The sequence below is a fragment of the Drosophila subobscura genome, chromosome O, assembly GCF_008121235.1.
Source record: "Drosophila subobscura isolate 14011-0131.10 chromosome O, UCBerk_Dsub_1.0, whole genome shotgun sequence".
NCBI lineage: Eukaryota > Metazoa > Arthropoda > Insecta > Diptera > Drosophilidae > Drosophila > Drosophila subobscura.
In genome coordinates this window covers 16,242,673-16,268,754 of record NC_048533.1, presented here as the reverse complement: position 1 = coordinate 16,268,754, position 26,082 = coordinate 16,242,673, and the positions used below count along the sequence as shown (strand labels likewise).

The 26,082-nt window shown below is 42.6% G+C and overlaps 3 protein-coding genes across 6 annotated transcripts in view; 1 reads left to right on the top strand and 2 right to left on the bottom strand.

Annotated features, from left to right (window-relative positions):
• The window catches only part of LOC117898795, a 50,982-nt gene extending 26,422 nt beyond the window's left edge, over nt 1-24,560 (bottom strand). The window contains exons 1-2 of one of the 2 annotated variants that reach the window (XM_034808434.1): nt 23,990-24,560; nt 17,074-17,728 (exon numbers count right to left, since the gene is read on the bottom strand). In XM_034808434.1, coding sequence (XP_034664325.1) covers nt 17,074-17,451 — 378 coding nt within the window. In that variant the 5' untranslated portion in view covers nt 17,452-17,728; nt 23,990-24,560. Of the gene's footprint in view, nt 1-17,073; nt 17,729-23,989 lie in introns of those variants that run through there. The other variant, XM_034808435.1, reaches the window with a different exon arrangement.
• The window catches only part of LOC117898796 (ATP synthase subunit d, mitochondrial), a 25,808-nt gene continuing 957 nt past the window's right edge, over nt 1,232-26,082 (top strand). The window contains exons 1-2 of one of the 2 annotated variants that reach the window (XM_034808437.1): nt 1,232-1,236; nt 7,407-7,414. The gene's annotated coding sequence lies outside the window, so the exon portion shown is untranslated. Of the gene's footprint in view, nt 1,237-7,406; nt 7,415-26,040; nt 26,058-26,082 lie in introns of those variants that run through there. The other variant, XM_034808436.1, reaches the window with a different exon arrangement.
• The window catches only part of LOC117898798 (39S ribosomal protein L55, mitochondrial), a 14,548-nt gene continuing 13,621 nt past the window's right edge, over nt 25,156-26,082 (bottom strand). Inside the window, exons 2-3 of one of the 2 annotated variants that reach the window (XM_034808441.1) lie at nt 25,418-25,613; nt 25,156-25,353 (exon numbers count right to left, since the gene is read on the bottom strand). In XM_034808441.1, coding sequence (XP_034664332.1) covers nt 25,204-25,353; nt 25,418-25,594 — 327 coding nt within the window. In that variant the 5' untranslated portion in view covers nt 25,595-25,613 and the 3' untranslated portion in view covers nt 25,156-25,203. Of the gene's footprint in view, nt 25,354-25,417; nt 25,683-26,082 lie in introns of those variants that run through there. The other variant, XM_034808439.1, reaches the window with a different exon arrangement.

Genomic DNA, 26,082 nt, shown 5'->3' with positions numbered 1-26,082 from the left:
CTGGCCAAAAGCTAAAGCCATGTCTCCCCGCAACTTCAATTCGGTTTTCATTACAGATTTTTCACATATTTCCCATATATATTAAATGTGAGAGAAAAATGTTGAAAAAATCGTTTGCGATCTTCATCATTCAACAGCCAAGCAGCAGCACGAGGGCCATAAATTACAATTTTTTTTATTGGGAAAACCTACGCACTCCCCCCACCCATTATATGTACAACCATCCCTCCCCACTCTGCTACCCGCACTACACATTTCTTGGATCACAAAGTCTTGTGTCGCGTGTAGTTGGTAGTCGGTGGAGGCTTTGAAATAGAAAGTCTGCATTATAATTGCTTTGTTTTAGTTTTTCCACACCATATTTTCCAGCCATTGTTGGCGGCTACCGTAAAAAGTGACTCGAAAATAATTTCAACTCTTTTGGCAAATTGCTGGAAAATATTCATACTAAAAGTGTTGCCAATTGCCAAATGCTACTCTTTCTCCTTGACAATGAATGCTGGGGGTTGCAGGAGAAGCAGGAGGAGGTCGTGGCAGCCACCATCTGCATACCATCTTGCCGCACTCTTGTAGCGCCTTGTTTCTTGTATCCCAACTTTTACAACTCGAGTTTTTATTATTTCATTTGCTGTAGATGTGAATGTGAATGTGGATGTGAATGTGAATGCCGCCTGTGAATGGTTGGATAGTTTCCACTTAATGGACGGGAAGAAGGGGCCTGCCTGCCGGCCTGCCTGCGACATGTCAACTATTTCAAGGCTAAATCAGTGAGGCAGGCAGCAAGTCCGTCGCATGTCAACAATAATGTTGCACCCTCGCTCTGAAGGGGCATTCAACTCGGGACATGGCACATGGGATTTATGAAACAAGTTGGAATGCATTCGTCTGTCATTTTGTTAATTGAGAGCTGGGATGACAACAAACAGCAGACAGCGACTCAGTCTCCTCCCTCTTTGCTCCTCTGCTGACTAATTTTATTTGCTTATCCTTTGATTAAGTGCAAATATAGACTAAGCTCTAACTAAAAGAGCAAACATATGCACATACATACATTCCGTCCAATCAATTAGAACAAACACAAACTAACTCGTTTCCCAGGCCTCGCATTTGGTTCGTTAAAATATTTTTGCTGGGGCGCACCCTGCCGCCTGCCGTCTGCTCATTATTTTCTGGCTTTTCCAATGCGTTCAAAAAATAAATAATAATACTCGTAATAAAGTTGCTCAACATCGTACAGTCACAGACATGCCCGTATGGCTCAGCTCTCCCCCCACACAGACGTGTACGAATTTGAATGAGGGCAGGGGGGGCTCTCTGACGATGAGGCTCTGTGTCGCTGACAATCATTTGGCGCTTTGTCTCTTTTTTATTTTATTCAATTTTAGTCTGCCTTTTTTTGGGGCATTTGCTGGGAGCAGCAGCAGACGTCAGATGCGTTTGTTGCCACACCACAGACCCGATTCGGTCAGAGCCACGAGCTCCGACTGGGCCTGGGTCTGGGCTTAGAAATGCAACCGAAAAATATAATAATTTTTACTTTTTTGGCGCCGTGACAAATTTAAATGAGCGCAGCGCACACAAACACTCGTACACTCAGGGTTTTGGGTGCAGCAATCAAACAAGAAAGAAAAACACAAAGAGGAAAAAGACGAAGCGCTAGTTACCCTTATAGATGAGGGATGCACATGGGATGCACATCTGATTAAATGTGTCAGGTATAATTATGAAGAATATTTCTTTAATATCTCACACAAATAAATTTATAAAGCTCCAACCTAAATGTAAGTAAACATTTTAGCATATGAAAAGCTGCACTGCAAAGCTTCTCCACAGATATGAAGACCTTTTGATAGGGTATAGCATACATACGTATAATAATAATAATGGGGACATATATTACTAATGCGTTTGGATTGCAAGCGTCTGCCCCGGAGTTTGGCTTGACTTCGAAATGAATCAATGCTAAACTATGAAATGCATATCACAGCAACAGCTACAGCTACAGGCAGCACAGCAACAAAAACAATGACATGAGGCAGCCTGTTGACATGAGCTGCCTGTGGCGTTGCTGGCTATGAATCAACATCAGCAGCAGCAGCAGCAGCAGAGGCAGCGAATGAAGGAGGAGGCGGAGGCATGCCTCGTCGTCGTCGTTGTGTCGTCGTTGTGTGTGGCAATATGCGGCGACGACGCGCTCAAGGCCTTGTGTCAGAATTTTTATGAATGAATGCATACAATTTACACGTATTGAACGGTCGCTTTAAACGTTGAACCAATCCCAATCATCCGCAAAAAACTGCAACATGACACAGAGATCTGCCGCATCCTCAATGATGATTTTTGGTGCATTGCAAGCTGCAGTTGCAGAGTGCATTGAACCTTCCAGATGGATCAACAACATTCAATAGTCAATTCCAATCCATTCGATTCAATGCGACTACCTCCCCCCCGCTCATTCAATTTCGAATTTCGAATGAAACTGGCTGAAAACAGATATTACCAACTGGTCTGGTCTGTCTGCCGCTGCTCCTGCAGCCTGCCTGGCTTGTTGCCTATTTGGTATTGATATCGTGTATTGGCAACATGTTGGTAAACGTTTGCGCTTTTTTTGGGCGTTCGTTCACAACAGTCCATCCTCAAAAGCAGGTCCCAGGTTCCAGGTCCCCAGGTCTGGTCACGTTTCAACTATCAACTGGAAATGGGGTTTTGATTAGGAGCGCGCAACAAAGTAGTTGGCTGTTGTGTTGTTCGATGCTGCTGCTGGGGTTCTTCCGAAACGCGGAAGTTATGAGTCCAGTCCATCCTTTCCCATGATATTTTCTAATCAAGTTTCAATAAATTGCAAGCGCAGTGAAGACTGCAGGCTGCAGACTGCGGGGCTGAGTGTGTGTGTGTAATCTTTAGTGTCGTTTTTCACCATATTTGCCACTGCAGTCTGACACTGATGATGGACCCACAGACTCCCTACCGACGATTGAAACCCCACCCAGAGAGCCAGCCAGCCAGTCAGCTAGGCCGACTTGTTGCCTGTCTCTTTGGGCCCTTCACTAATCCCATGTCTGCCGCTGCACATTGTGGCATTTGATGCCTGGCTGATCCTGCGACTCCCATGGGTGTGGTGTGGTGTGCTGCGGGGACTGTTGAGGGTTCCTGCTTCGATTCCTGTTTTGTTTCGAGTGGAATTTGATTATGCACCCAGCCACAGCCACAGCCACAGCATCGAGTGCAACTTGTCATTGGTTATCTCTTTAGCAGCAGTGGCAGTGGCAGCATTGCCAACGATAGCTGTACAGCTGCTGCTTCCGTTGAATGCAACTCTCTGCGTTGTGCCATTTCCATTTTCCATTGCCTGCCCAAATGTGCAGCTTATCTCAGAGGGAAGTGCAGAAGCGCAAGAAGGTTGCATGCCACTCGATTTGCTAGAGGAGGCCATACAGCTGCCTCCTCTCCTTCTCTCGCTGTTGTTCTTCTGCTGCTAATTAAAAGAGAGGCTGCCACCAAACTAGATACAGATACAAATGCGGGAAAAGGGATAGGGAAAAGGCAGTGGTCCGGCTCTGCTCGTAAGTGATATCAAGACAGAGGCATTCACCATCAACCCAGAGACAAAGAAGCAAGCGAATGGGGCTGCCAGCCAGTCTTGGGTGGCAGTGGCAGCCTCTGCACTGCCCTGCCCTGCACTGACCCCTATTCCGACTATCAAAACCATTTGGCGGAAATTTAAATTAAATTAGAACGCTGCCACAGAAACGGGAAACGGGTATCTACAAAAGAATATGCATTCCCGAGAAGAAGGGTTCCATTCTACATTAACATTTGATGCGTGGGAATAATCTCCAGAGTTCGATAAACATTTGCTCAAACATAATTTATTTATTTTCCCCAAGAGTATCCCTTTTTATTGTCTGAAAGATTGATGGAGAAATAAGATAATCGATGTGCGGGCACCTACTCTCTATGGATATCATTTTACTGCCACCTGCAGTGTATGAATAATTCGTATTCTCTATGTGTTTATTTGCATATTTGTGTGCGAGTGTCTGCTGCCACAGCTGGGTGGCATGACGCAGATATCGGCAATAAATATAGACAAACAATCAGCAAAATAGAACACCCAAACCGAAAAAACCACACACACAAATGCTACAAGCAAACACTTGAGTCACTCCAACAGATCGCAGGCTTTACGAGGGTTTTTATATTTTGTTGAGGGATAGTTTTAATTACAAGCCAACGCCTCAGGCCTTCCGAAAGGGAGCACTTTCTGAGTAAGAGAAATTTCCCATCAATGTGTTTTGTCTTTAAAATTGTTTTGCCATTAAGGGGTGCCCGAGTGACATTCAAACAATTGAGTTGTGACAGCTGTTTGGCGGATGCCTGTACACAGTTTCTGATGGGACTCTAATGCTGCTGAAGCAAATGGGAAAAATCGGGATGTATTGTACATGCACTCAGAGAAAAATGTAATAGCAAAAAGAAACAGCTTAAATATTCAAGCAAATCTATTAAAAGTTTCAGCGAGTTTCTCCGAGTGTACGATCGATGGAGAGATATTTAAAGTTCGATCTCAAACAAAATAGAAAACGAACTTGGAAACGCTTGGAATGAACAATTGTCACGCCAATTTAAGGCCCCGCCAAAGTTTCCTTTTGCCGCTTGCCGACTGTCGCTTGCGGCTCCAGTGATATTTTTTCATCCATCGCTTGTTTGTTTTCTTGCCGCGAGCCAAAACTAAACTGACCGTGAACAAAACGCTCCAAGCGCGCAGTTCAATAAAAAAATTCATAAAAAATTTCCAATATTCGTTTTTTTTTTGTGTCTCCCTGACATTCCCCTTTGGGGTAACGCTTGACCGCTTCGAAGGGTAACCATTTAGTTGAAGTAATTTGTAGAAAACCAAGCGATTTTTATTTACATTTAGTTGATGGATAGCTTGGACTCCGTCTCCGTCTCCAACTTCAACTCCAACTTCGAACTGTGCCCATAATTAATTACGATCCAGCGACAGGCGATCGATTGTCGGGTCGTGTGTCTCTTTCGATATTATCAGGCGATTCTTCTTGGAAATTTCGTCTGGTTTTTGGACAGTTTTTCAAATAAATAGAAGCTACACAGTTCTGGCTGGGATATACTTTGACTTGTTTTCAGTGGAAATCATACCAGGGTGCGCTTTCTTTCACACACAAAAGGCCGCCCTGCCCCTTGAGAGGGTTCAGTGACACATGGTCTTGGTGCGGAGATCGTTTGTAATGCTCCTGAAATGGGGGCAGAAGAAAGACAGAGAGTGGATGCATGTATGTACGAAGTACACACAAAGGCAGCTTTATGCAGGGATACAGCAGTGACGGCGGTCTAGGGCAATCGCTGGTTAGGGCTTTTGTGTACCGATTCCGATTCCAATTCCCCCCTGTGTGTGTGGTGTGTGCATTGTGTGTGCCAGCAAGCCATGGATTCCCTTTGTGTTTGCACTTGTATTGTAGAGAGAACCAGATGTTCGAAGACCAAAAATATGGTACGAACACAACTGACTTACTTAGCAATTAAGGCAAAAGCCAGAACCCTTCGTAATTGCATTTTTTCTTGGGTGACTTAACATGTCACGTGTCCAAATTGCGAAGTTTGCCAAATACTTAATTGAAATATCGTACGATGGCAATGTTTTCCATTTGGGCTTAACTGCTGTTTGTTTATTTGTTTGTTTGTTGGTTCGCACACGGAAAAGATAAGTTAATTTCTTGTTTATCGAGTGGAAATGGAAGCGGGACACCACCACGTCTATATATACTCATATATGTATGTACATAAGTGCAATTTATGGCCATTTTACAGCGAGGCTTAGCATAACCTGCATGCCACAATTCGATAAAGATGAGACCCTCAAGAGGGGAGCACCTGCTGCAGGCAAGAAGGAACCAGAAGACGAGTACGGAATTAAGTTAATTATAATTTAACGCTTCTCTTGCTGTCGATGGAGTCGAGACATCTGCTTGCAACAATGTTGCAACGGAGTACAAGGTGTATGATAAATGCGCGGAGATGTATGTAACAGTCAAAACGAAGAGTTTACTTCCCTTTGAATGAGATATTTTCGTTATCAACATTCATAGACTTGGCTTGGATCATTATTATGGGACTATAATGAAGAAAACACTATCTGAATCTCCCTCTCACACAGTATCTTAGCAGTAAAAGCGTAGTTTTCACCGCTAGAAAGCTCCTCTATCCCAGGAAGACTCGTACCGTATTACCCTATTTTTGAACTTGAAAGCTTGGAGAGGTTAATGGTGTGGGAATGCAGCTCTGTAGCTGTAGCAATCGGCGGCATGTGCATAGATATGTTGACCAACTTTCAGAGACAATCAAAAATGTAAGATGGGGTCGTCGACGTCTCGCACCCACGTCCATGTACCCCCCTCCACCCCACCCACGAAAAACAAAGCTAAAAAGCGAAACTAAATCGTGATTTATGATGATTATATTTGAATTGCTCATTGTGTTCGCTCACACTACTCACTCCACCAAGTGTAGCCCCCGACTGGAACTGAAACCGAAACTCAAAGCTGCGGTTGCTGCTGGGGCTGGCCAAACATTTGGTCTTAACGAACGATTTTATTTTTTATCTCTCGGCAAATAAATAAAAATCAAAATTGGGACTCTTAAGTGCCCTGACCATGACCATGCCTGCAATCCGAGTGCTTGCTGGCTGCTGCAGCTGTTGCTGCGGAAATTTTCCCCCGAAATGCGATAGGAAAATCTCCAAAAAAGGGAGCTTGTGGCTGGCTGCATTTTCACTTTGACTCTCCCTTTGGGCTGCCTGCCCCTCTCGACTCTCGACTGCCTCTCAAGCTGTCTGAGACTGTCAGTGCATTGGGTTTGTAGGGCGCCCTGGGAAAGTTAATGAATTTTTCGCGAGGGAAAGTTTGCTTTAATTAATGCACATCATAGGATGTGCAGTGCCCAGTCCCGTCCAATCGTGTCGGACCTCGTAAACCCCCGGCCATTAGGCTAATGTTTAAGAGTTTTATCGCCTGTAAGAGCCAACCCTTAGCCATGGCTCGTGGAATGGGCTTTAAAGTTCATATTACCAGAGTCCTTTGGCAGCGTTTTAAATTACAGTTTCACTTTTTAATTAAGCGTCCGGAGCCAGAGCCCGAGCTCTGTCCCGCCCTCAAGTCTATGCTGAAAAAGCTGAATAGAAAGAGAAAAACGTTTTTGGGGCTTGGGGGGCAGAAGCAGCCCATAAAAAGGAAATTTTAATTAAACAGGGTTGACTCAAACAAAAAACAGCAACAGCAACAACAGAACACTCCAATACAGAGCACTGTCTGGGCCAAATGCAGTTGGCCAACAGTTGGCGAAATATAAATTGTATGTGTGTGTGTTTGAGGGCTTGGCCCAGCAAAAAGCAAAAAGTAGGCGGGTTCTGGTTCTGGGCATAAGGTAAAGACAATAAATAGAGTCGCACTAGGGGCCACAGGAACCAACTCATTTGCAGACCAGACCAGACCAGGGCACGGCTTTCAGCTTAGCTCGGGCCTGGACATGGACGTGGACGTGGACGTTGGGTTCTTAGTTTAATAGCTTTGCTCTTGGCATTGAAATATTTATCATGTCGTGCTAATATTGCCCAGAAAGCGAACTCAGAGGAGAGCTCTGCAGTAAAATGGAGTGGAGTGGAGTGGACACGCTCGATTGGACAGGGCGGATAGGATAGGAGCGGGCCGAAGGTTCGTTTCGTTTCGATTCGGTCTATCTATGTATCTTGGAGAACGACCCCCTCTCCGTCCCGCTTAGTGACTGCCTCTTGCCGTTTGCCTGTCATCATTGACACGCGAATTGCAAAAGTTAATTTAAGTAGTTTTGGCCAAAAGACGACTGCAGCTACAGGGCCTTTGGCTCTCTTGTGGCTAGTCACGGGCAGATTTATATGGCCATTTGGCTAATGAATTGCAGCCTAGCAGCCAAAATGGACAATCCAATGGCAAAAGGAGCATCGACGAGTGGAAATAAGAGCTGATCCATGGTCGAACATAAATCATGAGTAAAACCTCGACACTCAGAGAAAAATGGCAAAATAAATAATTACATTTTTAAATAACAAAGGAAATTAAATTAAATGGAATTCTCACTTAAATTTACAAATTTTAATTTCAATTTCCAGTGTAACCATAAAAATGTCAGCGCTGTTTTCTCCGCCTGTTGAGTATTTCGATTTCATTCTCAAGAAGCGAGATAGATCCAAAGCTGGATCTTGTTTTTCTACGAAATTTTTTCAGCCATTTGTTTGGACCCGCATTTGTTTGCTGGCTGTTGGGTTTTTGGTTATTTATTTGTTGGCATGCCCTAGCCCTGCCACCGCCCCGTCAGTTGACACGCCACGTGAATTATGTGGGAGTTTTGTCTTGCAAACATTTCAATCTGAATAATTTTGTAATTGTTGCGCAAATGTGACAACAGAAAACCCAACAAAACTGATGGCAAGGTCACACATATGTATGTATTCTGCTCTGTGGACAACACAAAACCCTTTCTGTTTTCAGCTATTTTATAGCCCAAAACGAACACAAATGCGAGGAATGTGAGCAAAGGAAATGCCCAGAATACTCGTATACCCAACAACTGAATCATCATCCACCCTTCAAGAGATCTTGCAAAATAGGAAATATTTATGCATATATTTAGGAAATGCTCAACGATCGTTTCGAAGCGAGTCCCCACAAATTAAGGCAACGCCAAGCAGCGTGAAATGAAACAGAAAACTGAGAGAAAATATTACGAGACGAATTGCCGCTAAAATTGAGCAAAACGAACAAACAAAAAACACACATACATCTATGTTTACGTATGTATATGTATGTATATATAATATATAAGACCATTTATTTGTGTGTTTTAACGGATGCAGGCCCCTGCTGTTGTGTCTTTATGCACAAGTATTTATTACATTTTTGACTCATAGACACACATAAGTTGAAGAATATAAACGTGAAATATTTGGCACACATTCAAAATTTCATAAACATTCAGGTGCCTTGGCTTTACACACCCTTGCAGATCTACACAGGATGATATTGTCATCAAATTTTGATGGAATATGTCAGAGATTGAAACCGATTTCTAAAGAAAGAATTATTTTGCTATCCCTTTTGATTGAATATTTTACATATTTTGCAGCGTGTCAATCTTCTTTGATAAGTTATAAGACTCTGAGCGTCGTGAGGGTGCTCTCCTCTGTTGCGGCACGCGATGCTTGGAGGGGGCCTGGCGTCTTTCGATCAATAAAAATAGCCACTCGCCATCCGTGGCAAGACGTGGGTGTGCATCATCATTATCGACATCGACATCCTCCTCATCATCATCATCGTCATAGCCATAGCCACAGCCAGATGATGGTCCCATGGAATGCCATCTATGCAAACAGTTAAAAGCAAAACAAAGTGCAAGGACGTCCCAAGGGGATTCAGAGTCATCCTCTCAATCTCCTGTCGCTAGCTCTATAAAAATATCTTCTGACTCGTCTCTCTCGTTGGTATATCTTTTACCACCTCCACTCGAGCTTGCCGCAAAAGGTGAATGAATCCAAAAATATTCCAGCACGCAACTTGTGCGGAGTAATTGCACGTTGAGCGCCTTCTACCTCTTGGATATATGGGAGGCAGCAGGCAGGAGTCAGAGCAGAAGGCAGACTCTGATGCTGAGGCTGTGGGTTGTTCCAGCATCTTTGGCTTAACCCACATACAAGCAGAGTGTGATGCCATCACAGATACACACACACGGACACAGAGAGCAATGCATTCCTGGCGCATTTTGACTTGCTGATTGGCGGCGTGGCATCCCTCTATCTGTTATCCATCTAATGGAGTTGTGTGGTTTGGTTCTTTGAACTACACACATCATAGAAAATAACGAACCAACGGCAGAGTGGGTGATAAGATGTCCATAAGAGTGGTTCTAATTTGCACAGACCAGAGAAAGGTACTGTACAGAGAGGAAAGGTACTCACTCTCCGCTGCTAAGCCGCACTGCGAGATATATAGATAGAGCTCTACATTGCCGCGATTTATGAGACTTTAGTATATGGTAGGAACACTCAGTACAAATGACATTATAAAATCATAAAGAATTCACATATTTATACCTATTATGTCTTATTGTTATAGTGGCGAACTAAATATGGCTAGAAATATGGAAAAAAAACTGCTGGGGCAAAAGAATTTGGCTTGCAATTAGTAAGTACATTCCATTATGGATAAACCATTAGTTAGTGGAGATGAAGAACCGTTGAAGTTCTTCTATCCCCAGGCAGGCACACACACACAGACACACCAATGTCCCGTTTTATGAGCTCTAATATGAAAATCAGCACCCTCCTGTGGCATTTGTCTTGCCGGGAGGCACCACAGACATGCAGCAAGCAGCTCGTTAGGCGTATTAGGGCCTCAAACACTGCTTTCACTTGGTGCTGTGGATGACATATGGCAGTGTGGGGCATTCCTCTGGTGGCGGCGCGTCTTATTAGAATTTATGATTTGCCATCTTTTTTTTTTCCAGAGTTTGGTCTTTGGTTTTCTGCGGCGAGGCGCCCGTCTGGGGATGGCTCCTGCCAGCCCAGCTGGCATTTATTCCAAGTATATTATTTATCATGCACTTTATGGGGAGCCCCGGACGAGCACACGTATATATTTGCATTTATAATTTTAAATTGTTTATGGCCGCGGCGTGAAAATGCCTCAAACGACAAACAAGGCAGAAGTGCATGCAAAAAGTAAAAACCGCAACAGCAACAGCAAATCTTTTTCAAATGCTTAAAGATTTAATGTGCATGACGCATCCGTCTACCCATCCATCGAAAGCCGCATCGAAAGAGAGGGAAATTTTGTATAAAATATTACCACTAATAGAATTCGATTTTTCAGCAGACCCTCGGGGTCGATATTTTGCATGACAATTCGCGCCCGAAGGTGGGATTAAAGTGGAACACGAAAGTGGAACCCATAAAGATGAATGTACCCTACATTTTGCGGTCAACTTTTGATGCCCTGCCTCGCAAATGATTCAAAATATTTAATGTTTGTTCAACTAATGAGCCTTCAATTGGATTAATTGCGAACACATTTGGCCCGCCTTCTGACGCCAATTTGTGTTTGACAAATGTGGGAGAGACTTTTATGTGTATTTATTTATTTAAAATTGAATATAAATCTAGAATTATAGGAAATGGAGCATAAAAACCGATCAAAGCAAGTTTTGTAGAAAGAACAAGATTAAGTAGAGCTGCACCGTATGACCAGATGTTTTTGCTATTAATTATTATAACATTTTTACTAGTAAATTATCCGCGAGACATTACTCACATTTAATGCGGTGTTTCTTATTTTTATCCAATGATTCTAACGAACAATTAATTTACTCTATCGACAGGGAAGAGAACTTAAGCATTTAATTTAAAGATTAAACTGCATAAACTACATACAAATATTTTCTACAGATATTGACTACGCAATTATGAGCACGGATGGCTCTTTTTGCTGGATGTGTTTACTCTTTTCTTTTGTGCTTTGATTCCCGTTACTTTGGTGCGCCGCTGTTCTTGCAAGCCGTTTATTTAATTGCTGTACTTATGCCTGGGTATTGATGAGAGAGAGAGTGTGCATTGAGAGACACGCTCAGAGAGCATCTTTGGGTCTCTGCCCATGAAAAGGCTTACAATTAGAGATGGGTACGTGCCGTGCCGGTCGTTTTGCAAATATGCCCGTGACCGGCAAATACCTTTACAGTGTGTTTTCGTGTTCCGGCTGTGACGTGCCTCCACAATGGAAGAAGGCTCGTGGCCATCTCTAGTTGTAAACTATTACTGAGAGAAGCCGAAATAATGTTAATATGAGCCCCAAATATGGATATTTTTGAAATCAATTTAATTTAATTTATTTACGAGCCCCGACTCGAATCAATTAACGTATTAACATGATTTTATTATGTATCACATTCAAATCGGGCTAACACAGTGGCAGGCAGCCACTGCCTAAAACGTGTTCTCAGCGCCATTACCAAAAAGAGTAACACAGAAATGTACTCCGTGGGCGATGCTAAGTGGGATGGGATCCGAGTGGAGTGGAGTGGAGAGAGATCGTTAAATATTATAGCTTAATTAGCTCCATAAACATTTTGCTGGCAGAGGCTGGGCCTGGTGATGCTTCAAACGGTATCAAATATTTGTTAAGATATTGTTAAGTGTTTACGGTAAATATTTTGCTGTATTTTATTCGCCGCATTTCCATTTCCATTACATAATATTAGCTAATGGTTTTTTCGGAGTTTTTGCGACTTTTCTTATGGATTGCAAAAAAATAGTTTTGGTTTTTGTTTTGTCTTTGATGGGGGGCTTTTGTTATTGAAATACTAGTGGTTTATTTATTGTTTTGCCTGATTAGTGCGTTAAGCACTTTTACTTTTTTTTCGGTGCGGCGAAAGACAATGCATTGTTATGTAAATTTCCAAATTTTTTACCTCCGGCACAGGCTGAGGCTTAGGCTTTTGTGGGGCCCTTACTTTTTATAGCTCTTCAATTTCTTCGCCTCTTTCTTCGGGCAGTTATTGATCAGAGTCAACCATTAAAATCTCTGGCGAATTAATTAGGGCGCATCAGAGTTCGTTAGACGTTGGGGCCCTCTCCTGCCACAGGAGGCACAGCCTCTCATAGAGGGAGGGGAGAGGGAAAGATCAATGGGAGGTGGGATGGGATGGGATGCTGTTGTTTCGTGTAAACATTTGCATGCACATCAAAAGTAACTGTATCTCAATGTTGCCTGTTGCCCGCCCGTTGTTGCCCGTGTAGCCAAACAAAAAGTAACAAACAACCAACAGACAGGCAACAACAGCCACAAAAGATCAAAATCGTTTGAAAAATTGTTTACCGAAATGCAGCAACAGCAGCAGCAGCCACCAAATCGAAGATGCAAAATGTAAGCTGCAGCTTAAGGTAAATGAAGCGAAAAAGCATTAAGGCTGTGGATACTCTAACAGCTGATCTTTTAAATTTAATATTAATAGATAAATATGCAATCGGATACATCGATTGAGTGTAGTTTTCTGGAAAACCAACAGACCGGCAGACCAAACTCTGTTCAGCTCAAAAATCTACACACTTTATGGGGGCTCTATAGAACCTCTGAGTGGAAATTGCAACACCCTCTTGCAAGGGTATATACAAATGAGGGGCCTGGCGGAAGAAATAACCAAACGAACGTACCAACACTGCCGGACCAATGCAGATGCCCACTACTGCTGTGGCTGTGGCTGTTGCAGTTGCAGCAATTTCTAAATGCCGCCGCGCACCAATTCCCCACCAAACAGGCGGGCGGGCGGACAGACAAACAGACTGGCGGGCGGGCGGACAGACAAACAGACTGGCGGGCCAGGCTGAGGCAGCAACAGAAACAGCAACGAGAATGCAACTTTGCATAATTTATGGCAATCAATTTCGCGTGAACATCAACACGGTTGCCAGGCAAAAACAAAAAACAAAAAAAAAACCCGATACAAAACTCCGATGGAAAACAGAAAAGAAATTGTGGCAACAACTGGAAAGACCGACGACTGACTGCAAGCCATCCTCATCCATCCCATTCCATCCCATTCCATACCATCCCATCCGTCTGAAGCGACTATCCAACTTATTTAGTTCTACTTAAATGTTTACTTTCATCAATTCGCGATTCGCGAGAGTCCATTTCACTGTCAATCGATGGCAGAGTGGATCGAATCGGATCGGATTGGATTGCTTTGCTTGGCGAATGTTGCCATTTTGGTCACAAAACTGTAGCTGGTTGCAGCCACCAGGATGCAACAAAGATAGATGCAGAGAGAGACATTCACTTTAGTGCTGAATTGTGTTGGAACATGCAAAAGTCAGACTGTGACTTGGTAGTGCAATTTTGGCTTGGCCCTAATCTAATTGCCCATCACCTAACCTCATTTCACCGAGAACTTTCACTCGAAAGACGGTCTCTGGCCCGCAGCCTTGGGTCACTGGCAACACCCTCACTGGCAAAACTCACCCACTGCCGCTCCAACACCCACAAACAATTGTTCAATTGTGGGCCAACACTTTCGAGAGGAGCGGCATCGTTGGGTGTTCTCCTCCTGGCTCGAAATGCATATCATTTTACATAACAAAACAACCAGCTAAGAAGGTGGAGTGCCACAAATTACAGCTCCTCATGGGCTCCTCAGAGGCAGAGTCATGGTGTTCAGTTGCACAGGTGTACAGGTGCATTGTGTCTGCTGCTGGTTATCAAATAAACACTCAGTGCACCCAGGCACACTCCACTCTTATTCTGCTTGAATGCCGGGGCCTACGCTAAACACGGCGTTATGCATTCACCGTTGCTTTTGGCCCACTTACTAACTAACAGCTACAACAACACCAAAAAGAGAGTAAAAAAATTAAGCGAAAACCAAGTTTTTCCTGATTTATGTCTTCACAAAATGTGTGTGCCTGTGTGTGTTTGTGTGCTTGGCTGTTGGGGATTTCCTGATTCAACATGATTCCACCGCACCGAAATGCATTATAATATTTGTTACACTTTTCGGGTGAAAATGGAAAACTTTTCGCTGACTGATTAACCTCATTTGTGGTCCAGAATATGAAGACCCTCCAGGGAATGGAGAACTCAAGGAGGACCTACTGTTCCACTTTTTACTACATTCTGTTAGCCTAAAAAAGTACGGGTGAGCTCTTAAACTAAGTGTATTCGTTGGGGTAATATAAATATGCACTTTCTAGGCAAATAATCAGCCAAGAGTCAGCTAGGTCAACAACTTCCGTAAAATCCAACATCAAAGTTTTTCTTTACATTTCTAAATTTTTTCAAAAGATGTGTAAATTTATCTGGGAAAATAAATTCTTGAATTGATTTCTTGAACTTCTCTGGAAAAGTATTCCCTGCCTGATTAACCCCCATCTATGTGAGGTTAAAATCCGCTAATGCCACTGCCACTCAAGCGAACCGCATCGTTTACAGTTACAGGCTACAGCCGCTGCTGCTGCTGCACGCTGCACGCAATAGATGGGGGGAAATTGTGAAAGAGTTTTAATCAAAATGGATATGGGATCTGCCCCATCCACAGAGATCTCTCTTTCGCTTTGATATTCTGATATCTTTGTCGGCTGGCTGCTGCTGCTGCCTTGACACGTAATTGAAATGAGAAGCAGTCCAATCCAATCCAATGCAATCCCCAACCGAGGGCCAAAAATAAATCTAAAAGATAGATTCTTCATTTCGAAATATTGTATCTTTTTGTGGGGTGAAAATTGGGGGCAAACGCGTGGCATGCATAGGGTTGCAGCACTTGACGGGCGGCATCTGAACCCACAAATTGGTGGTGTCATTAGCGGACATATAGATTCAAATTTATTGGCAATTCAATTAAGCTTTAAATGAATCCCAATCCCCTTCCGATCTGTTGTTGCAGCGGCTTCTGGTTCCATTAATTGTCCGCCAGCTGCGGCGCATAACAATGCGGAAATGCAATCGATTGGAGTCGGATGGAATCCGAACGCACTTCACACGCAAATAAACAGGCCTGGGCCTGGAGTTTATCTTTGAGTTGCACGGAGGCCCAACAATTTATTCTTTCATCGAGGGAAATGTCGGGGAAGCGAATATACTGGAGCTGTTATGCAAATCAGCAGGTAGTCCGTCCGTCCAGCAGGCAAGCAAAGTTCTCCCATCGGTGGGTCATTCACCGGCTGAGAGAGAGGGAGACCCAGAAGAGTATCCATGAGATACGCGCCATGCGCCATGCAATTTGTGGCATTAGAATATGCACTCATGAATAGATACGAGTGCGCACCAGTCCTTTCAATGAATGCCAGACCAGAGATTTCCATTTAGGCGCTTTCATTAAACAACTACAGAAAATAATTGCAAAAAGCCGTTCGCGGGAATGGAAGGGCACGATGGGAAAGTAGATGCATATAAAAGGCAAACAAGTAACCGAAACAAATCACATAATAATCGTATAGAAATGCGTCTGGTAAATATCACTTGAAAACTTCAGAAAATGAAAGTGAAACCGTTTTCTTTTCAATCATTTTGATTCATTCATTCATTGGTACATTCATTCATTCATTCGTTCATACAAATTTGTGAGAAAGTTAAATATAATTTAGTCAAAAGAGAAAGAGATCTATATTTAAAATGAGAATTGTATCACTCTCCCTCTCTTTTACAGCGTAGCTTGGCAATGAATATTTCTAGCTCTGATATCTAGCTATGATCGAAGAGCAACAAGGCCTTGAAATTAAAAATCTCTCTCACACAGTAGCTTAGCTCCTGGCTATTGCTGTATCACGGAATACCAATAACCTTCCCAAAAACACTAATTACAAACATAATGTCAAAGTCTTTGCCAGCGGCCGCATCTGTGTTGCAAGTTGCAACTTATTAATTTACCGAACATTACTCCCCTTTTTTTTTGTTGGTGGTGGTCCAACAACCGTTGCGAACTGAGCGGCTTACACTCGTATCTATGTATGTAAGTTTCTTGTGGAGCCGCGAGACTAAAACGCTAAACGCCATTAATTTTTACACACGGTTTCACTGCACTTCGAATGCGCTTTTCACGAGCACGAAACATATTTTATGGGGTAGCCCCCAAAACAAAACTCTCTCGCAGCGGCTATTGTTTTGCAATTTATTTTGGGATCGCTGGAGGAGGCTCTCCGTTGATAATGATGAGCCCCAACACCAGCCCCAGCCCCACAGCAATAAAGACTATTGAGTAATTACGAAAAATCGTTAGGGTTTAATTAAAATTGTGTAAATAATCACATTTGTTGCTGCTGCTTTTGTTGCTATTGCTATTGCTGTTACCGTTATTGTTGTTAATGTTGCGAAAATGAAAGTGCCATCAAAACATATTATGATGCCCAGGTTGTGGGAACAAACGCCCATCTTCTGTCTGTCTGCCACTCAATGAATTTCAATAGCTCGAGACATTGCCGTGACGAGGCAGTGTCTGTATCTGTGTATCTATTTATATCTATGCATCTTCAGTACTGTCACTCACCTTGTACACCTCCGAGAAAAATCCAGAGCCAATTTTCTCCTTGACAAAATCATCAACGGAATATAATGCTGAAACGGCGGTGCGCAGAGCCCGACAGGAGGTTCCAGTCACCAGTCGATCCGACGATATGGTACGGGTCACAGGTGCCGGCGGCAGGCCATTCCCAGTTGACCCCGGCTGCTGTTGCTGCTGCGGCGTTAGGGAGGCGCTGGCCTCCTCCCCATCCGTGACATCCACCTTTACATGTGGCACGCTTGCCTTGTAGGCTGTGATAGGGTTTGGCCAGTTGAAGGGCGAAGCGGTGGATGCTGAATCCACCTGATCCACATCCATCTTCAGCTCCGGCGGTCCAGGTCCACTATGTTGATTTAGATTCATTTTTATCAGCTACGACGTATGTTGATGGATAGGTTGGATTATATGATCACGATATGATTGTTTATAGATCTTTCTACTTGTTGTTAAGATCAGAAAAGCAGCAGTCGGGTAAATTTACTTAAATTTGTTTGTGTGTTTTGTTTTGACAATTTGTAACAATCAAAATGTCACCTGATCTTGGAATGCTTTGGATTTGAAGTTACAGTTTTGGCACTTTGTATTCAGATGATGTGTTGGAAGCGCTGCTGCACTGGAAGATGCACTGGCGAATGGAAGTCTGGAAAGAAACAGGAAAAAAGTACGTATATAAATTAGTACAATTGAATCAGTCCCCATCATCACATCACATTCTAATGAAATGCAAATAAATCTGTGTATGTATTTTTATATCCCACAAAGGCGCGTGATCAGCATCTGTGTGGGTCTGTGTATTTTTATGGAGTGCTAATTAAAAAATGTTCAACGAATTGTATTATTTTATTTTGTTGTCACGCGGCATACACAAAGCGATATCAGCGATGTGTGTGACTACAATGAATTCTTATAATGTGTACATTCGAGGTGGGAAAAGACACAATGAGAGGTTCGAGTGGTGCTCCAAGTAATACTGCAACTACCGATGAAAACTAGGTGGAAATTCCTAAAGCAACGTTTAGCAGAACGAAATCTATTTACTGGCCAGATAGAAAACTCTTCCAAAGAACCAAATCTTGGCTTAAGATGAATGCTGATTCCCTTCCAAGAATAATCCCAATATTTGCAGAGGATTAGTTTCAACTTTTTTGTATTTATGATACTTGTTTTTTTCTTAGACATTTCCGATTAGCAAATGCCGAAAACTAACCAAAAAGTCTGAATAAATTATCGACGCTGCTCGAGTTTTTGTTTTCTTTTGTTTTTTTTTTTGCTAATAAATTATTCAGGGTCAAAGTCTCAATGGGCAACGGGGTGCCTTCCTTTGATGATGGTCGGGGCGCCGCTTATCAAACGCTGGGCAGGCAGGCAGGCACTCTCTCATGGTAATGATAGTACGAGTCCCCAGGCACTTGTTCCTACGTTCGGCTGATAGCGACGACTGTTTTCAAGTGCGATAAAACACACACAAGCACACAAGCCCACACACACACACACACGAATAAACAAATGACTTCTATTTTTTCTGTGCGTTTTGTTTTTTTTTTCGCTGTGTAATTTAGCAACAATTTGGTTATCATTTTGCTGTCGTTTCCACGTCTGTGTTGTCTCATGGGGACTGCCACACACAGAGAGACTCACGGGGAGGGAGAGCAGGGCAAATGAGTTCAGTTCATCAGCAAATAAGTAGATAATCACGACTACTGCAAGCACCCGCAACCTTGGCCTTGAGCTTGAAAATTGGATTCCCCTTAGAGCAGCAGGAAGGTAGTCAGCCAGTCCACAGAAGAAGCTCTTCCATCCATCTAGCAATCATCCCTAAACAAGGCACGAAGCAAACTCTACTCTCTGATGATAACAGGTATGGAATGGATGATATAACCAATTATTTTGTGGCTCTGAAAACAAAAGAAAAAACAGCCAACACGTAGGAATTTTTTCGATTTGCCATTCCTTATCAGGCTATACATATTCCAGTGATAAGATATAGAAAATGGCTTGGAAATGTCCCACAGGATCGTACGAGTGGGCCAAAGGGGCTCTCTAGATAAGAAAAAAAGTAAAGCTTGATAATTGGGCTATAACTATAACAAAATAATTACAACAAAATATCTAACGACATAATGATAATGATGGAGCTACAATTCCTAACGGTACGACAAACTCTCACTTTTGGCCTCGAGCGGGGAGAGGAGAGGAAAGGAAAGAGGTAAAGCAGAGGGAGATTCAAAAAAAGCCAAATAAAATCCAAATTACTAAGCACAATTTTAACACAACATTCCTCAATTTTTTTGGGGGGAAGTTATGCGAATTGAGCCAATCTTTTTTTCGTCTTTGGCTCGTTGTGTGTTTGGACAGATTTCGCAAAAGAGCCGAAAAGCCGGCAGCAACAGTCCCCATAATTAGGGTCAATTGCGGCTAACCGCTGCCAAACGGAGACAACGAAAGCATTTGGCAAAAATTGAAAGAGGAAAAGAGTTTGGAAAGAGGCTGTGGAACAACTGTGCTACACTTCATTAAGAGCCATGACAAGGAAAGAGTTTCACCTGCCTCACGATTACCCAAGGATCGTTATACAAATGGCAGGGTGTCTGTCTTTCCTCTTTCCCACAGAGTTATGGATTTTTCTGGAATTTCCGGTTAGCATTAGGCTTGAAAATCCATCAGAAATCGTAGAAAAAAGAGCTCTTCGAGTGAAAGAAATTTGTTCCATGCTGAATATTTGAATTTCTAGCTGTGGCCCACAAAAATCCGTCCAGCACGCTCCACAAACTAAGTCAAGGCCTTTTTGGGTGGGATTTTGGGTGAATCTATTAAATCGTTTCTTTGGGTGCCGCGACTACTTTGTTTTTTTGTGAGAGGCGGTGTGGCACATTGCATGCATAAATTTTCACATCACGTTCCATCCACATAAAACACACACACAAAAACTGTATCTCTCGTGTGGAAAACCACAAATGCAAAGCATCCAAACATTATTGGCTATAAATAGGAATATCAAAAGCAAAGGTCAGGCCCTGTCCAATGGTGGGATTGCCAAAGCATATGGACAAGAAATATATAACGGTTGCCGCAATCTCAGATAAAACAGAATCAAGAAAAACGAAGATGGAAGGAGCTGTGAAAGGAGGGAAAATTCTTTCAGTGATTTTACAACCTGTTGGTTGCATGCGTAACAGGTACATCATCGTCGAATCTTTCTACTCCACAGAGCTATTATTTTTCAAGTTAACTTTCAGTCTATTAAACACCAATACGCCGCCATAATCGATCGAAATGATGTCCCAAAATCGTAACCGTTAACCTCCACAAGCGACGGCAAGAGCCAATCTTGAGTCAATAAACCGCTGCTGCTGTTGCTGCGGCAGCAACACTGTGGCACACAGATCAAGTTGCACTTTTATGGGGCCAAGGGTCGGTCGCGACTTCGTCTGCGTTGTCGCCCACGTAGACGCGTGCCCATGGAGGAGTACACTTGATGGCATACATTCTTCACATCCATTAAATGCACATAAATCTTTGTTATGAAATGGGAAATGATATTTCCGATTTGTTGAGGGCAGGAGCTGTAGAAGTAGGCCCTAGGGGCAGCAGATGACTTCAGGAAGTGTGTGGAGCACCGAAAAAAAAACGTTAATGAAAAGGAAAGTTGGTCAGAAGAAGAAGTTAAAAAACGCCACTTCATGGCCTCCTCCCTAGAAGAAAAACTCACAGTGATGAAGAAAGAGAAGAAGACGCAGCCAAAGACGTTACAAATTTCTATAAACAAAGAAAGATGAAGTCTCGGGGGCAACAAAGCAAAGCCAAGTAAAATTATCAAAGAACAACACAAAAACGAGATACAAAGAAATAAAAAGATAGAAAAGAAGCATGAAAATGGGACATGGCACACTCTCGGAACGGAACATACACAAAAGAAAAGACCAAACCAAATGAAATTCATGTCGTTGTCGCGCTCATAAATTCTTCTACGCCTATGCCTATATCTGAAAGATACAATGCGATACGCCCACGAGCAGCAGCAGCAGCAGAAGAAGAAAATTACCAACTCATTCCCAACTGGAGATCTCTTCTGGCCCTGCTCTATGTAAATGTGGTTGAGGCTGCATTCCAAGAGAGCCAAGCCACTATCGAAGGTATTTTCTGGTACCCCGAGAGCAAGTGATTCATTCCGCTAAACGAAATGGAAAGCAGGGGATCTCACGAAACAAATTTATATGTTTTATTCAACCAAACATTTGCAGCCATTAAATGTAGAAGGGAACTGGAATGTTGGGGCTGGACACACCGCCTAATTAGCAGCACCGAAATCGATGAAACTCGTACCCCCAAAAGTTTCACTTTCTGTCAGTGTAAAGAACCCTCCCCTCTTTTGGCCTGCATACTAAAAAGGCCTAAACAAGTCCCATTGCATCGATTAATGCGCCATTTAGGCATTGACTAATTGGCAAAAGATTTCACTCTCTTTTACAATACTCACGGCAGAGAGGGGAGGCGGTTGCACAGTCGCTCACGTGCCGCCCAGCGCCCATTGCTCTGCGAACTTAAAAACCTTGCTGAAAATAGTCACTAAAATAAAACAATTGCCTAGCGTAAATGAACTTTAAACAATCAGAGGCGCAATCCGATGAAGAAGAAAGATTAGAAATGCTCTGGTTGAGTGTTAAGACTATGGAAAGCCCATCAGTTGGATTTCGGATGAAAAAAATATGCGAAATACCAAAAAGAATGAGAAGATTTTTAGTTTTCAATTTTGAATACCGACTGGCAATCACTTCCTTATCCTTGTTACAAACACCTCAATGTATGATACATGCCCCATCACTCTACAAGTGCCCAGGGTATGCAAGCGAAATGCACAGAAACTAGAAAGAAAATGCGATTTATTTTGAGCTTCAAGTGCAAGTCGTCTCATACGAAGATCGAACAAAACAAAACACTTGATGTATGCAGTTGGACAGCAAAAGAAGATGCAGAAACAGAGAAACAGGCGCCAAAGAAGGTGCAAAAAACGAAGCTAACAAAGAGAAAATAGAGAAATGAGAACAAATGGCGCATTTTGCGGGTGAGTATCGGGCCTTTTTTTTCCTTCTGAATATTTCTTTTAGTTTATTTCAAGTTTTCCTCTCCCCTGCAATAGTATGCGGGCATGGGCACACACCACACAAATGAAAACAAATTAGCTTAGGTTGCATTTTCAGCCGGCTGGCTGGCTGGGAGATCAGAGGGTGATTGTTGTTAATTTTATAAACACCACAAGAAAAAAAAAACAAAAAAGCCCTCAACCTTACCCATTCACACATTCACATTCACCCCCAGCAACATGCACCAGGCACCATTCCCCCTCCTGGTAACAGAAACAGCAACAGCCACAAAAATGCAGTTGGTCACACCACCGGACGGACAAAAAGACAACATCAATATGTGTAGCAGCAGCAACAACCACCAAACCGGCACAATCCCAATCAGGCAGGGCAATCCAGGCAGCTGCCTGTCCCGGCAGTAGGCGGGAAACGGGAAACCCAAGTGGAAGATGAATATAGGGAGAGAATCGGGAATATGTACTATGGCTCTGCTATGTCTGGATCCATGGATCCGTGGATCCACTATAACGAGCGAAACATCTGTCGCAGCATTTGCATTTTACGTGGAAAAACAGTCTTTCCGCTGAATCAAACAGAAAGGGAGATAGAGAGAGAGACCACCGATAGACGGAGAGAGAAGCAGCAAAACGGTAGCGCGGATGGCATTGGAAAACACAAACCTAGGAAAACATCTTCATCATCATACTATCATCATCATCATGAATGGAGAGTGTGTGCTGCTTTTTCGTAAGTTGCAAATGTGTTTGTGTTATTTTTACATTTCCGCTTCATACAAAAATATTTACGTTGCGCAGCCCTGCCACCTTCCTCATTAAACATTCCGATCGCACGCACACACACACCGACACGCAAACGCGAATGCACAGAAAGAGGAAGGAAGGCAATCCCTCCACAGGGGCTCTGGCAGGGCAGAGGGCACGGGCCCTAGTGCAACGGTTAGAGATGTGCAAGATGGAAAGCATCACGAGTTGACATACGAAGGGGCTTCCCTCCCCTACACAACAGGTTTCTTGAACAAATTCAAATGCAACACCTTGAATGAGTTCCGTGCATTAGTTGTTCGTAACTGTACCACAGTGAAATGACACTACCACAAACTGAGCAACCGGAAGAAAATTTAACAAGATGACATCGTTAAGACTAACCATAAGAGGGTTTCCCCATTTAGAAGGACATTGCTTTGGTATTTCAGATTATTGGGCAGTCGCAAGAGCGTAATTTCGCTTTTATAATTGTTCGCTGTGTTTACGTGTTGCCCATTCATGAACAGCTGTTTGACAGACTAAACAGCTGCTCTGCAAATAATCAAAACTAAAAGTGGGTCATTCTTAACGAATCAAAAATCCCATTCATGCAAACCATTCATGTTTCTTGTTTACTATAGCTCCCTGGAAGGTTTTCTTTGATACAGATGCAGTGCCTATCTATCTATTTCGATGTTAACTAATAATCGCACATACAATTGCAATGATTTTTATAATAATACTATATCCTTTCTTTATCCACCTGCATTGGTTATTTTCCTTCTTTAATTTCGATTATTTCAAAACTACTCATATTCGCAGTGCTTAACTTTTGGGAGCCACTGTTAAGGTCGCAGGCCAGGCCCCCCATCTCTAGACGCAGTCTGCTGCTTCCGCTGCTGTAACGAGCGCAGCAGCAGAGGCAGAGGCAACGGCAGAGCAGACAACCCACACAAGCGCACGCATAGAAAATTGTTGTACAACAGAATTTCGGGGCAGGCAGAGCAGAGAAGCAGGGAAGCTGATATTTGCCTTAATTTTTAGTTAATTATTTACCAGTATTATTTGTTTTGCTGCTGCTGCGGCAGATGCTTTCGTTGTTCTTATTGCCGACTTGCTGCTATAATCCAATTAGGTGTGTATGCATGTATGTGTTTGTTTGCTGCAATTGCAGTTATTTGCACACCGACAGCACGCACACAGCGAGACGAAGAAGCACTAATAATTAAATACCAAAAAATCTTGTCACCGACAAAACAGACTTCGAGTTTTGTTTTAAAATAAAATTTCACCAACAACTTTGTTGTGTCTAGGTCTTGTTTACTGCGGGGGGGCTCGGGGCTCTGCTATGCTGCAGCATTCGCTTGTGTATATTTTTTTCTGTGATTGGACGCGACGATGCTGCCCATTCAACATTCCACCGACACTTTATGGGTATTCTGTTTCACTGGAACTGCAGCTTTGGTTGTACATCAAGTTTTGGGGTAGCGAAAAGGACATGTTGGTTGACACTCGCGTAAAAAATCGCACATAAATTATAAAAATAAAACTCTGCACGAAGCGCACACACGTCCGACTTTGTTGTCCCCGAAATTGTTTTTGAGTAATGGATTCAATGTGGCGAATGCGCGATGCGCGGATGACGGTGGAAAGCAGAATGAACAATAAACAATAATTAAAGAAATTGAGAAAACAGTCCCATTGTGAATTGGTAATTTCTTATTGTGAATTGGTAATGTTGTCCCATTGTGAATTGGTAATTTTGTCCCATTGTGAATGGGCTATATTGTAAAATTGTGAATGGCAATTCATTTAATTAATTAGTTAACATAAGTGTGTATGGAATGTTACGTTATTTAAAGACATATTCCTTTTCATTCGGTTGTATGGACATTTGTATGGCCTCTATTGAAATTATTAGTTATTAAGCTGTTTGGAAACGTCAATAGTGTCATACAACCATTATCGATGCACAGAGCTATCGGTACTTTCGTGCGATAGATAAATATTTACACAGAAAATTGAACGCTGTGAATAGTAAATTTGAAATATTAAACCTTCCTGTTTGCATGATGAATCAATATGATGGCAAAGGTGGCTTAAAGACGAGGTACAAACTGTTAGAAACCTCCATAAATGTAAATAGTGGAGTATTAATGTCCCCATGTGACCTTTATTCTCGGATGTGGCAGCGCCGTACAAAGCAAAGGGAGCTACCAGCCTTATGTAACAAAATTGATGTTTTATTAACAAATATTTTAACATTAGAGCTACTTCTTGTTCTTGATATACTTCATGTACTTTTTGGCATTGAAGTTGTCATCCACCTCCTCCATAATCCTGACCTTCTTGCGCGGCTTACGTGCCTCCAGGCGGGACTTTCGCTCGGCTTCCGACAAGGTTGTCAAATCCAAAGGCAACTAAAACAGCATCGGAATCAAATTAATTATAGTAGGCTAAGCTAATAGTTCTGCCTACACCTACCTTGATGATTTTGCGTGGCTCGTGGTAGCGGATATTAATGGTGGATCCATCAGGCTGGACGACTACCGTGGGATACAAACGGCAGTAGACGGACCGATGCAGCCTGGTCACCGCTGTCGTGGCAGAGGAAATGCAGCGCAGCTGTTGCACAGCCAGTGGCAACTGTTTCAGCAGCATTCTTATTAATATTCACAGAAAATCAACTAGTTAAAGTACAAATGAATCCACATGCGAGTTATATTTGGAACAGCTGATGGAACCAGGGCTGCAAGAACACCGCTGGAACTACGCTGCTTCTGAAGGAGTGACTTTAATGAAAAATACAAATACAAATTTGTAAAATATAAGGTCATAAAGTATACTTCGAATAGAAAGTTATATATATAATAAGTCAAATTGATTCTTCAAACGGATTAAATTATTTTGTTAGTGTTAAAAGTCTTTGCAAGCTAGTAATATCAAATAGAACAAAAAAATCGTGGAATATGATTAAAGACTACAGAATATTACGGTATATTTTAAAAAATAAATGGTATTTTCGGTATATTTGGGCTGACGATAACTACGCGGTCACACTGTTAAAAAAAAAGTAAGTGTTGGTGCAGGAATTCTTAAATCTTAAATCTTCGAACAAATTTAAGTATGTTGGAAATAACTATATAAAA